The following is a 14,429-nucleotide window of genomic DNA, read 5'->3' as shown; positions in this document are numbered from 1 at the left end:
AGCTCTCACCTCTAATGTGAGGGGTCCCTGGTTCGAACCCAGCCCATATGACTTTGTGATGGAGAACACTCACTCTCATTAATCATTTATGTCCCTTTGCCTACAGAGCATGTTCGTGGAACATAAAAGTGGAAATTTCATTTTATTCACTAATTAGCCAATTTTAATTAGTTTATCATTACTGTCACCATATCTGTGTATTGGTTGGTTTAAATATTAACTCGTGTGTTAAATTGAATTGAAAATGCCTTTATTAATGAGGCGAGGTTCAGCCGTAGGTTGCTCTAGTACCTAACCCTACAAAAGTACAGTTAGAAATGATACAGAAATGTTACATAGGAATATGTAAAGATATCTTACACGTACATACTGTATATAAAGACAATATTCATATAGGAACTCATGTAGCCTCAAGCTTCTTTGAAGTATTTTGTAAAATTTGTTTGGTTCATTAAACTAGGTACAATACCAGAAGGCATTTACCCTGCACATTTCTACATCTTATTCCTTGTCCTGACATTTTTCCCTTACTTGCTACTTTCTCAGAATACACAGGTCATATGTCAGCTATACTTTGTTATGTTACTTTGTTGACTCAATATTTTGATATTGACCAACATACCAGACAATGCTTTCTACAGACTGAAGTGATTTGTATCCGCAAACATAAACTTTATTTTATTGTAGAAATCCTTATTTTCTACTTCATCAGCTGATTACAATACCTTCAAGTATTCAGGTAGCTCCATGATCTGTCATCCAACGAAATTTCTCTGTCAAAATCTTATGCACACTTTCCTCACAAACTCAGTGTTCGTGGTTTTATTCAAAGTCTGGTTTTATAAAACCCAACCCCCTCTCTTCTTTCCTCCATAAAAGGTAGCAAACTTTAAATGTTAGGGAACACCCACAATCACGTTGTCATAACGTAAATCTAAAGTTCTAGAAGATTTAGGATATAAACCTCCAAAGTTCATTACCACAAGCGTTACCCTCAATCGACCTCACAGGAGGTGACATCGTCCAACGTGAACTTACTAATACAGCTGATAAAGTAGAAAATAAGGATTTCCACGATAAAATAAACTTTATGTTTGCGGATATAAATCACTTCAGTCTGTATAAAGCACTGTCTGGCATGTTGGTCAATATCAAAATATTGACTCAACAAAGTAACATAACAAAGTATAGCTGACATATGACAAGCTGTGTATTGTGAGAAATTAGCAAGTAATGGAAAAATGTCAGAACAAGGAATAAGATGTAGAAATGTGCAGGGTAAAGGACTTCTGGTATTGTACCTAGTTTAATTAACCAAACAAAATGCTTCAAAGAAGCTTGAGGCTACATGAGTTTAAATCTTCTTGCAAAAAAATATTATAAGTGAATCCACGAGAATCGACGACGAACTTCCGGGACCATATCTCTTATCATGTAACACTACGCAGCAAAGACGCAACAAACGCCTCCTTGATATTGTTAGAATGTTGTTTTGATTTAGTAATTGCTGTATATGTTCAGATTTCTGCATGTTATAGATAAATCTCATGCAGGCATTTTGAACTTTTTAAATTGATATTGCTAAGGATTTTGTAATGGCTGATCCATATACAGAATAACAATAGTCGAATAGTGGAGGAATGAGCGTGTTCACTAAATACAGTTTTATGTTTTGATTTAGAAAATCATTATATTTATACAATAATCGGGGAATTGATATTGATTTATTAGATACAGTAGATATATGGTGCTTCCAGTTTAGCTCATCATCTAGTATTAATCGCAGATTTTTTACTGACGGTGAGTAATCTAGTGGCTTGCCTCAAAAGGAAATCTTAATTTGTTCAGTTTCCAATTTTGTAATATTTTCTCTTGTTCCCATGACTGTAAATATGCATTTGCGTCGTATATTTGCAAGGAATTGAACAAGCACCGATCACTAAATATTGCTAAGTCTTCATTAATGAGGGCTGCACTCTGTAAGGCGTGCTGTGGAGACGTGGGTAAGCAGAGTTGTGTGGTCTGCATACAGACGTACTCTAGAGTGTAACTTTGGTACATCTGCTGTATACAGACAAATAGCAGGGGTCCTAGTTTTGATCCCAGCGGAACTCCTCTTTGAAGATTGATTCGTTTTGATACTGTTCAAAACACGTCAATCGATCTGTAAATGATCAAAGGAACTAATATAAACAATTTACGAGTATGTTCCATAGACTAAATAAAACGACAATAAGCGTGAATATATGATGAAATAATATTGTTAGTTTTCAGTTGTTCGGTAATAGCACTGGTAAATTCTTAAAATGCTCATCGACATGATTATCATCTTAAGTTTGTACGTCCTTGTGTTGAACTCAGTAAAGAATTTAGGTTATTTATACTTTGAAAAATGTTTTTATAAGTGTCAATTTCCTCGGGCTTTCCCTTGAACGGATAACAATCGAACAACAACATAATCGGTACGTTACCGAGTAAAAATCGTTAAGAGTTCACATTGCACCCATGCACCTCGCTTCAACAATTCTTGGCTACCGTCACTAGAATTGAATCTCTGAGCTTAGAAGAAAACAATAACCTCATACGCGACTATAATTCAAATAATGGTGGTAACTGGAAAGCTGGTTAAGTGATACGTGTAAAACATACTAAAGAGAGCCAACCAATACACAAAAGAAAACCGAAGGGAAAAAATCATAATGATAACGGTAACCGACGAAACTGATTTAATTCAGGAAATAATGGTCGTGATAACACACGCGCAAATAAAGAACAAGTTCGAATCGAGAGTTCAGAAGTGACGGGGATGATAACTGGCGAAGCCATAATAATCGTGATAACCGTAGATTATTTTTGAAGAAATAGACAAGGTCAACAAAACCATCGTGACAGCTGGAGAGATAGGAATGACGAAAGACACAATCAGAATCGAACCCACGAACCACCGGAAAAAAGTAAGGAAACCGTCAACTCCAACAATAGTAAAATCCCAACAATGTTCCGTGTTCGAAATTTGACGTTCGAATCTGACTCAGATTTGGATCAGGACGCCCGTAATGACAATGGTGATGATAAAATAGAAGAAACTATTGCTAGAGCGTACTGCCGGCAATATTATGAAACGTCGGCAATACTATGTGTAAACGATATTAAAGTCAAAACGTTGTTTGACAACAAAGCAAAAATTAATTTATTGTGAAAAAAGTTTTCTGAAATAAGTTACAAGATAAATTTCGTTTACTAGGTTACAATCAGCTGAATAGGTTTCATTAGTAGATTGCAGTGGGAAGTTTAAGAGAAAACGTAGAGGTTGGACCGTCATCCCAGTAAAATTAGATTCACTTACTTTTACGGTTGAAATTTTCATCGTTCTAGACTCTAAACAAGAAATTTATGATGAATTTAAATGCATTAGAGCAACTTCAGTGTATTATTAACTTTATTATGTTAAATGTTTCAGTGGAATACAACTACATTAGAGTATTTTTTCTCTCCTACCCATTAAATGTCAAAATTGTGTTGAGACCAAAGATGGATCTGCTGAATGAGCTGACGAGTAAGATGGCGTCTTCGAGCAGTCATATGTCTATAGCATAGGATGTGAGAAGAATGAAGTATACATTAAGCGAGTAACAACTGCAGAGCATCTAAAGGCAGCATTTAGCCGTGCAAATTAATTAAATCAGGCCCGACGAAATCAATTACTGATTTGTTTTTGTTTTTTTCAGTGTAAAGAAATTTTTACTAACTACCCCGGTAGTTGTAAAGGATTTCAGAAAAATGGAAATTGGTACCACAGAGTCCCTCGTACGAAAGTAGTATTCAATATCTTACAAGTATTTTATTTTTGTACGAAGTGCGATTAAAATGTTATTAAACTTGTTATAATTACTGGTAGTCAATCTATTCACAATAATCCTATTTTGATTGTACCAAAGAAAAACAATAGATTACGCCTATGCATTGATCTGAAATTGATCAATATCGACTCCAATTTACGGCAGATTCAACCTGAAAGGACATATGATCTATTGGCTAATTTTCATGGCAATCCCTTCACTACCATCAGTGCTTTTTGTATCCAGAATCTCAAACATACTCTGCATTCAATTTTGAAGGTAATTGTTATCAATATTATATAGTACTCTTTAGGTATCACAATGGCTGTTCCTAAGGTATGCTCTTTGCAAATGTTGCAAGACGAAATATTGTATATTTCACCTAAGCGATAAGCAAAACTTCAAAGAGTGTGTTCAGATGTCATCCGAGTTTTAGAAGAAACTTTGAATGAAACAGTTTAGGAGCATGGAAACAACATTACAAGTTAGACAACAACATATTGCTTATCAGAGGGTTTCACCATCTTACTAATTAGAAGATTTGTGTTCCACCAGTTCTGGTTCACAACATCCTTATCGCGTACCATACTGATGTGGGCCACCCCGGAATAGCTCCTACAATAGATATAATATCTAAGACATTACATTGGAAAGAATTAAGGAGTTCAGTTAAGAACTTCATTAGAGATTGTATCACGTGTGCTCATTTGAAACCAGAGCAACATCCTCCTTCCAAGTTACTCAGAACCATTCCTTCTAACAAGCCTAGAGATTGCATTACCGTTATATGCTAGGAGGTTATGTTGTAGGAAAATTACAAACTCCCTTTGCTCTTGTCATCATGGATTTGTGTACACGTTATTGCACTGCATTTGCAGTATGGCCCTGCTACTCTCGGTTGTCAAGTACACACAACAACATATTCCAATACAAATACATCCATGGACTCCACAAGGGAGGGTATGGCCTCTCTCTAACAAGTAAGTGAATAGATTGTAGAAAGTTTCCGGGCATAACAAATATTTTCTGAATTTAATGCTGCAGTAGTTTATTATTATTATTATTATTTTACATTTACAACTTCTATTGTAAAAATAGATATTATGTTTAAGGAGTATTCTGCACACTCCTAACAGTCCCCAAATTTCCTTACACACACCACTAGGAGTAAAAATATTGTTTCCTTTGAGTGTAATATCTATCTATCTATCTATCTATCTATATATATATATATATATCTATCTATCTATATATATATATATATATATATATATATATATATATATATATATATATATATATATATATATATAGATCTATATATATCTATATCTATATATATATATATAGATAGATAGATAGATAGATCATATCATTATACTCGGTGCACCGAAGGGTCAAGTCTGGAAAACCGAATCTATACTAGTGCGTACTGAATAGGTGGCTCCTTATGAACATTTGTCGTCTAACTCGAATAATCCAATGGTATGTCATCCGTCTTCCATCAGTTCCTTAAGATTTGTGATCGTATCACCACCATTTCATTTTGTGTGTAATCGATAACGATTTCAAGCTGATTATACCTTTCATAAGGAGCTACATACGATGTTCTTACCAGCGTACATTAGGTTTTCCTGACTTGTATTATTTTCAAAAAGATACAGCTGCTAAGAAATATTTAAACCAACGAATCCATATCAATGTACATTTCATTATGACTTACAAATAGAACTTATGGAAACCTAGACTTTACCATTGTGTTTCTCGTACAATTCTAGCCTAATTTGATATATTACATGAAGCCCTTCCTTTTTTAAAAAAGTCGAGCGAGGTACAGGATGGCCGACTTCAAGATGGTGGCCATGATAAGCATACAATCAAATACATGTATGCTTCCTCCCGCTGTCGATTAATGTGTTTTCGTTTTTTCACCCCTTTACCCATCTTACAAATAAAATGAAATTTTTAAACTTGAAACACATTTTTATGGCTTATGTCATCAATCAGGTTTTTGGTCACTGCGACCCTCTTTGTGGATAGAAGTATTTTAAATTTTGCTTACGGTCGTTTCTTAATATTCCACACTTGTCTGCCAAGTTTGGTCAAGAAATTAGATTTCGACATCAATTGGTTTACTTGTAAGAGAAGAAAACTATAAAATACTGTTGCAGAACCTTCTTGACGAATTGCGAGGCACAAGGGTGAAATATGTATTTTAAAATGCATTAATGTCTGCATTTCCATTTGAGTTATTTCTCTGGAAAATTATAGCTGCTATAGGCAATGAACAGAATCAGCGTTTCCACCAGAACATTTTGCAGATGGAACAATCTTATAAAGGAAAATGGGACCCGTCCATGATGAGAGATTACTGTTAGTTCCTTCTGAAAGAGAACCCCACAACATAGAAACGGGAAACTGTTTCGAAACTGTATTTGCCGTTAATAATTTTCTTAATCAGCTTATAGGTAAACATGCAGGGTTTTCCAGGGATAAACTGACAAACTTATCATATGTGTTCAGGATCTCAATACAAGAAAAATGTTTTTATGTGACTGGTTGGAAACGCTTAGTTACGGAGAGAGAGCTAATTAAAAATAATTACTGCAATTGGTCATACCTCTTACCCTTTTAATATCTCTATCTCCGTAATTAAGCGTTTTCGATCACTGTTGCAGATGGTTTTCTTCTATTGAGGTTGTGAACACATATGCGTAGCTTGACGGCTTTTCCCGAAACACCCTGTATATGAATACGTAATAACGATATATATCTAAATAACTTTGTAAATGATGTGTTTGCAGTGTTTAGTATGACATACATGTATTTGTTTCATTAAAACTTAGAATTTAGTTTCATAAACACCTTTTACTTTATAATTATCTTAAATTATATTTAGGCCTAGCCACTGCTGTCAGCAATTAATCATTATCGGTGGTTAATTTAAGGGTGGGTTTCCAGGCTCAAGCCCCAGCCCCGAAAGTTTATTTTCTATATTAAAGTAAATGAAACATCTCGCAGAATTTTCACATTTTCAGGAATAAAGTTAGAAAAGCCCCCCATCCCGAAACAAACTCGTGAAAACGTCAGTGATAATCATCATTATTATAGCAGAAAGTCTAAGTATGATACGAAAACAAAAACCGACTGCATTTTCGTTTTCAGGACGTTTGATCTAGTAAGGATTGCATTGTTTTTATCTCTGCACATTTTTGAAAGTTGAAATTTGTAGATATGTGTTATCAGTGCTACAAGGTTTGTTACTGAAACTATATGTAAAACTAAATAAGTAAATAAATATATAAAAAAAAAATAATCCGTGCCTGTGTGCAATAGGCTTCGTCCTTTATTTAGTACTTCTTCACTAACCTTACTAATCAACAAAAATAATCGAAAGAGAGCGGTAGTGTAACCTATGTGCGGGGAAAACTGAAGTGCAACAGTTGCGTCGACAGATTTATGTTTGTTTCACAGAATAAAAGAGGGTGTGGCTCGAATGTGCTTTTATGCTGTAAACACAGTTGATTGGGATTTACGATTGTTCTATCATTGAAATATAACACAGCTTTACAATGATTTTGCTGTTTGAAAAGTATTACGGTTTTCTTAATGTTTTTGACCTGAGAAATCCAAAAATGTAGTTAGTTTTGCCCTATCACGTACAATTTTCTTAAAATAGAGGGTGGGGGACAGGAAAAAAGCCGTATGTATGTATAATTCGGAAGAAGTACTGATTATGCTTAGAAATATAAAAAAGATACTTTCGATGCCATATCCTTCTGATTATCTTTGAATTTGTAATAAAAGACGTGCAGTTACTTATTCTGCCAACATTGAAAAATATGTACTGTATCTGGTACCACTGAATGATATCACAACGCGTTACTAGTTGGGAACTCAATAACAGCACTTTGTAAGATGTGATTGCGAGAACTATATCGCAGTGTATACCCATTATTCATTCTGTACATTTAAAGGAGACTTACGAAAATAAGGAAATGATTTTTCAAAAATAAAATACGAGGATCATCAGTGGTTATTGTGGGGCGATCTGAAGTTGATAGATATGCTTCTTGGACAGAAGTAAGAGTACACCAAATATCCAAGCCACATTTTGCGAATGGAACAGCAGAGAACGCGATAAACACTGGACTCAAATTGATTGTCAGGGAAAGCCGCAATATAGGAAGTAAAAATGTAAAAAAACATCTGCCTCGTAGACCCTTCAAAAGTCATATTGCCACCTTGCATATTAAACTACGCCTAATGAAACAATTTGTAAAAGGTCTGAATAAAGATGGGCAGTGCTTCCAGTGTCTACTGAGAAAATTCCCAGAACTTTCGAGTGCTAATTTAAAAGAAGGAATATTCATTGGTCCTCAGATCAGAAAGTCTCAGATCAGTCAGACTTTGAACATTGTATGACAAGTATTGAAAAGGAAGCATGAAGAGCATTCAGGAGCGTGTGTCATAATATTCTCGGGAACAGCAGAGAAGAAAAGTACATTGTGTCTAATATGCTCCAGAAGTTTAAAAACTAGGGTACAAAATGAGTCTTAGGATTTATTTTCTGTATTCATATTTAGATAGCTGTTCTTCTAACTTCGGTGATTAAAGTGAAGAAAATTGTGAAAGATTTCACCAGGACATCAAAGCAAATGAATTCCACTATCAGGGGCGTTGGAGAACAGCAATGTTGGCCGATTATTGTTGGACGTTGGTAGGTGAAGATTCACGAACTACTTACAAAAGAAAGTCTAGTTTTACTAGCTTGCAAGTGAAAAGGGAGAGACAAAAATGAGGTCAGTTGTTTATCAATGACCTTCAGCGACGTAAATACGCTAGTTGTCGCGGCAAGAACGCGCCTTAGCACCGTCCTGACTAACCAAACTAAAACGCTCCCCCAAATATTTGCCCATTTTGGGCCCTCCAAATCCGGCGCCCGAGGCCAAGCCCCGTTTGCTCCCTAGTTACGTCACTGATGATCTTAATTATTTGGAATATCGATGTTTAGATTAGTTCTGACGCAAAATAATGTTCCTATGTTAGAAACACGTATATACTCATAATGTTACTCTAGCGTTGCTGTATAAATAGCACAATTTACGCCATCAAGTTTTCCGATTTGTGAAAAACAAGAAACTGATGTGATGGGGGGGAAAACTAATTTCATTTTCGTAATTAGCAACCTCAAATTATATAAAATCAGGTGTCAAATAAAAAAACAGTTTTCAAAAAGTTGCATTTTGTCGAGCAGTGTAATTAAGGCAAGTTTTAGTTTATAAACAATGTATTTCAAATATGAAGTCACTAATATTTGAAAGAATAGAATAAAGAGGGGTAGGAAATATCAATAAATCATCAGGTAAAAGATATATATTGGTTCTACAGACCTTGGTGCAAGTTAGTTGTAAACAGGGTGCCCCGTAAAATTTTTCCAATCAGGCCCCGCGTCACCTAAGGCAGGCCCTGTGCAATCCTTCTCAGTATCGTTAAATGATCTATTAGGCCCTAATAATGATATAATAATGATTAAATTCATTTTTAATAATTATTTTGTGGTTCGTATAAAAATGCATCATTATGAATTTGGTTTGAACAATATCATAACTTATGGAAGGGAAATCTTAACCTAATTGGAAGTGAGATATAAATCTTAACATAATTGGAAGATTTATATACTATTGGCAGATGATTAACTTATTGATGGAGAAACTTTATCCAATCTTTGCAACAACAATATTTGAATCACAAACGGACTAGTAATTTAAGTATTATTTGCTTACGGACGTGGAAAGTTTTCTTTGATTCTATCCTTATTGTATATTATATAGAGTGTTATCGTTTTGTGTTGTTCTATTGTACAAAACCTTCTACTTGTATATATTATACCTTTTACTAATAGTATAACGCTACCTCATATATTTCCTTTTACATTTTTAATTATCCAACGTATCAGAGTTTCCTTTTTTGTAAGTACTTGTTTTATATTAGATCTTGTATTTTCATTCTCACCTTCATATTTATATGAATGAACGTGTAGTTAAGTGTTTTTATTTTTATAAAGTCAGGACTGAGAATTCATCAGACCTTTTATAGGTGCATATCATTCTACTAGACATCTTTAGCTCACTTTCTATATTTCTCCCTATCAGTTCCTTTTATTATGACTCTTATGATTATAGTAGTAATATGGTTATTCCTCGTTAGACAGATTTTTGAATATTTGCACTTATCTTTGTATTTATTTGTTTAATTTCTTTAATGCTTGTTGTTTCAGATAGGAAATAGAAGAAAGTAATTTGCAGAGTGGGTTGTGGCGATGTGTAACATGGCTTACTTTTAGTGTGTCCTTTAGTGATGAAGCTTTGTCCCATGCGCACGGTAAGGTCAATAAACAGAATCACCATTATTGGCCAGACACAAACCCAGCATGGACAAATGCCTCGAAGGTAGTTGTTGCGGAAAAAATGATGGTATGATATGGGATATAGAAGACGTATCATCGGTCTAATCTTCGCATGGGAATTTAAATATTGACAAATATCCTGCAATGCTGCAGGAACAGTGTTCCCATCTCTTCTGAATAAAGAGGGTGATAGCCTTGCATTTTTGGAACAAAATGGTGCGCCTCCTCTTTATGCAATATATGCCAGGGAGGGGTTGAATGCACAGATCCCGAGTCACTGGATTGGTCGCCGAAGAACAATTGAGTGGGCTCCCTGTTCGCCCGACCTGACACCATTAAACTTATATCTATGGGGATATCTAAAAGCACTTGTTTATCAAGAAAAATCACTGAACTCCGACACCCCAAACAACGAATCAGGCACGCTTGTGATTCTCTGATGCCGGAAGAATTATTGGCTGATCATCAGGACTGAGAAAAGTGTCTTGCTTTATGTGTAGCACACAACGGAGAAGACAGAGTACATGTTGTAGGATCCCACATGAATTATTTACTTCACAGAAGTTCATTACCAATTTAATTTAGTTAAAAAAATAACTTCAGTTTCTCCTTTCTGAGAGAAAATTCTAGCTTAAATGTATATATCGATAACCTCCTTTCCACTTAAAATATTAGACCTGGATTCAAATGGCAAATTTTCAGATGGCCACCATGATGACAAATGGTAAGAGGACATTTGTATCATCATGTATTAATACAATACTTTTATAACTTTTCAAGGGTTCTACAACTAGATATTCGAAGGTGATTCATGGTATATCTACCGAATGATATCTGTTTTGAAAACTAGTTAAGCTCTGACAGCAGGAGTTCAAATGCGCTTTTTTCCAGCAGGAATTCCGGAAGTTTAAGAAGAAAAAAAACTATCAAAGATAGTTCATATTTCGTAACTAAATATTATATTAATAATCTAGGTCTGATCTTAAAAATCCTACGAGCGGTAAGGGTCTTTTTCAAATAAAGACCCAGATAATTTTGATTAGATTTCGTAATGAAATGTTTCATTAATAACTCGATGATATAACGACTCCTTTATCAGAAGAAAGTCTATGAGAGACAATGTATTCGTGAGGTTAAGTTTCTTCGTACAACTCTCTGAATATGTCTCAGGCGATTTTGTTAAAATTTCATGAACAATATTTTACTAATATTCCTGTAATGTTGTATAAAACACTTCCATCAGAAAATTCCCAGGAATTTTTCCGAGCAAGCAATCACGTCTGAAGTAAGACTAAGTTTTCTAAATATCAACTCATGCTTAGAATGCTGATAGCTTTGACATATAAACCTGTTTGTTCTTAGACCAGATGTAAGAATAAAGGCTGCACAAGTATACTAGCGCGTCAGACTTAGAAGTTCTCTCCGTTAATTGCTTTGCGAAGTTTAAATTTTAAGTCATGCTTGAGAGGTGTGTCAATTTAAAGAAATTTTAAGGGAAGTCTTATATTATGCATTACTGACAAGTCTGAAACAAGCTTTCAATTGAGGAACTATCAAGTTTGCTAAAGCCATGGTTAGGTCTCGTCCAGCAATGTAAATGAAAATTTGTGCAAGTCTACAAACTTAGGCTTAAAGATTTTGAGTAAGCCTGTTAAATGTCTAGAATGCTATTACGGGTACACATTTAATATCGGTTTACTCTTGAGAGTGATTTTTTATGAGTTTTCTAAAATACAACACATGCTGTTTCTTTGTTATTTTATAAATAACTTTTCACTAACAATTCTAGCATACGGAACAAGCCATTTCTTATGAAAAAGATCAATAAAGGATAGTTTAACTTGTGAATGCTTTGTCTGTATGAAACTTCCAAAAAAACTCCTCATAGGTTGGTTCGTAATTAGAAAAAAGAAAAAATCACCCCAGCATAATATGAATTATTTAAACGAATTTGATCCAGAAAGTTCAGTGTGGTGGCCAAAATTTTTTATTTATAACTATTGTAGTGACATATTACAAATTAACAGATGATTATTAGGAAGCAACATTATTGAAGTGTGATAATTCGCATCAATGCAAAACATGGTGACAAGAAATTAACTGATTGGATGGTTCTTGTAACTTTCATGGAATAGAAATAATACTGTAAAAACAATAAGAGAAACTAAATTTGTTCGGGTACACTATTAGACACAAAGACCTGTTTCAGTTTCATGTTGCACAGTCTTTTTAAAATTATTTTTCAAGTAGGTGAATATATCATTTTTCGTAGGTTGATGTTTAATGATTGAGTTGCCCAGAATGAAAACAGCAAAATCGCTCCAGATTAAGATCTCCTAGAAGGATTCCATTTAACGTTTGGGATTGATGGGTTGCTTAACACCATTTACAAGCTTTTTCGTAAGAACACCATTTTCATAAACCTCTACTATTTCTTTGCCATTCTCCCAATACCTGGAAAGAAAATCATTTATTAACGTAACAAGCAAAATAAAAGAAAATCCATCTCTCTAACTGTGATACTATTTTGGTTATTCATTGTACGAGCACTGTACATTCCAGTTTGTACCCTTATATATTTGAGTAATTTTAGTATTTATTAGCCAATTTTCACCTCACATGTATTCTGAAAGTGTGTTTGTTTGCCCACTCTATAAGCTCACGACAATTCCGCCTTTGAAATGCATATCTATATATATTTAGCACTTGTAGCGGATCGGGGCTTTGCCTTTTTGGTTTTATCAAAATATCTATCCTAAGGTACGGCGTCAAAGTTGATGTTAATAGTAGAATTTCTCGGTAGCTCCTAAAGTGAGGGAAATTAAGCTAAATATATAAACTCTCTAATTAAAAATAGGTTCACACGTGTCTCATACTCCCAAATAAAAATTCAAAACTGCTGTTGAAAGAGAAACGGAACAGTTTCAACAAATCCTCATTTCTAATTTTGTGTCTATAAAATGACAAAATTACGAAACTGCTGAGCAGTTTATAATCAATTTTTGAAAGTAGTTCCCACTAGGATGGATCAAGCTTTTGTCATTACAAGGCAAGTGATTACCGTTTTTAAATTTTTTACCTAGAATGTTAACTTTCACAAAAAATAGCGACTTGGTTTTATAAAACTTTGATATCACTTGGGTCAATCTGAGTGTTTATAACTTCATTTCAATTCAAATATTATCCCAAGCAGGGAAAGAGTGTTGAAATATGTGGCTCAAATATTTTCACTAACGTTATAAACACTCAGCAAGATTTATGCACTTTTCATAGTTTCCAACATTTTATATTTTTTACAGATTTTTATCTTTCACGAGGCTAATTTAGACGTTTTTATCTTAAATTGTTAGCCAAATTGTCAACCATGACACATTTATCTTGCTCTCTCTCTTCTGATCGTCCGTTTCGTCCATAGCATTGCTAAGTATGGGCTCTTTTGAGGAATAGGTTGATTCATGTGAACAATTGTGTTTCTTTTCTTTTTCTTTTTGACGTATAATGACAACTTTAATCTAAAATCAGAGGAAAATGTCAGAAGACTCAAACCCTCCTCAGCCTTAGTGCTGGAGTGCTAACCACTATGCTGCACCCTCTTTTTCATAAAGGTCACACACGTTTCACACTAATATTGATGTTCGTATAATTTGTTTAATATTCACCTATGGAGGATAATATAAACAAAATATAGAGGGATACTTTTTCCAAAGCTCCTTAAGCCATCTGAAGAAAACCAGGTGAGATTACGGAACAAAGATAAAACAATTTTTTCATTGCATTTCCCCCATCTACGTCCGCGAGAGACTCCTTTTGTCGTTTAATCAATATGGACTGACGGGCGTGAAAACAAATCGAGTGCATTCGAAGCTCCTTTCAGGTTTGAACTCTATGATGCAATTCGATTTTCCAGGCGACCGCTGAGTTCCCTGAAATTCCAACATCTGACAATTCAGAAACCCAAACTTATGCCTTTTACGAACCACATGATTCGTGCCTTGATCACGTGTTGTATGTTACTCCAGGTTTCGACAATTAACTACGAAAGTTTACGAAAGTAAGTTTTCTATCAAAGTTCCCTCCATAAACCTTATTCATGCGACAATGCGTTATATATGTTTTATGCCCTGCCTGGGGAAATTGAATTACATCATTCAGTATACACTTGGCGGGCGCTTCAATTGCAC

The 14,429-nt window shown here is 34.6% G+C and overlaps 1 protein-coding gene across 1 annotated transcript in view; it reads right to left on the bottom strand.

Moving 5' to 3' along the window:
• Positions 1 to 12,198: 12,198 nt before the first annotated feature.
• Positions 12,199 to 14,429, bottom strand: part of LOC145671352 (dnaJ homolog subfamily B member 6-like) — a 60,707-nt gene continuing 58,476 nt past the window's right edge. The window contains exon 7 of the mRNA XM_081740402.1: positions 12,199 to 12,702. Within this exon, the coding sequence (XP_081596528.1) occupies positions 12,600 to 12,702 (103 nt within the window). The 3' untranslated portion in view covers positions 12,199 to 12,599. The remainder of the gene's footprint in view (positions 12,703 to 14,429) is intronic.

This window comes from Thermobia domestica, chromosome 15, assembly GCF_964235325.1.
Source record: "Thermobia domestica chromosome 15, izTheDome1.hap1.1, whole genome shotgun sequence".
In the NCBI taxonomy this organism is placed as follows: domain Eukaryota; kingdom Metazoa; phylum Arthropoda; class Insecta; order Zygentoma; family Lepismatidae; genus Thermobia; species Thermobia domestica.
The sequence above is the reverse complement of the archived record's forward strand: the minus strand, read 5'-3'. Positions and strand labels throughout refer to the sequence as shown.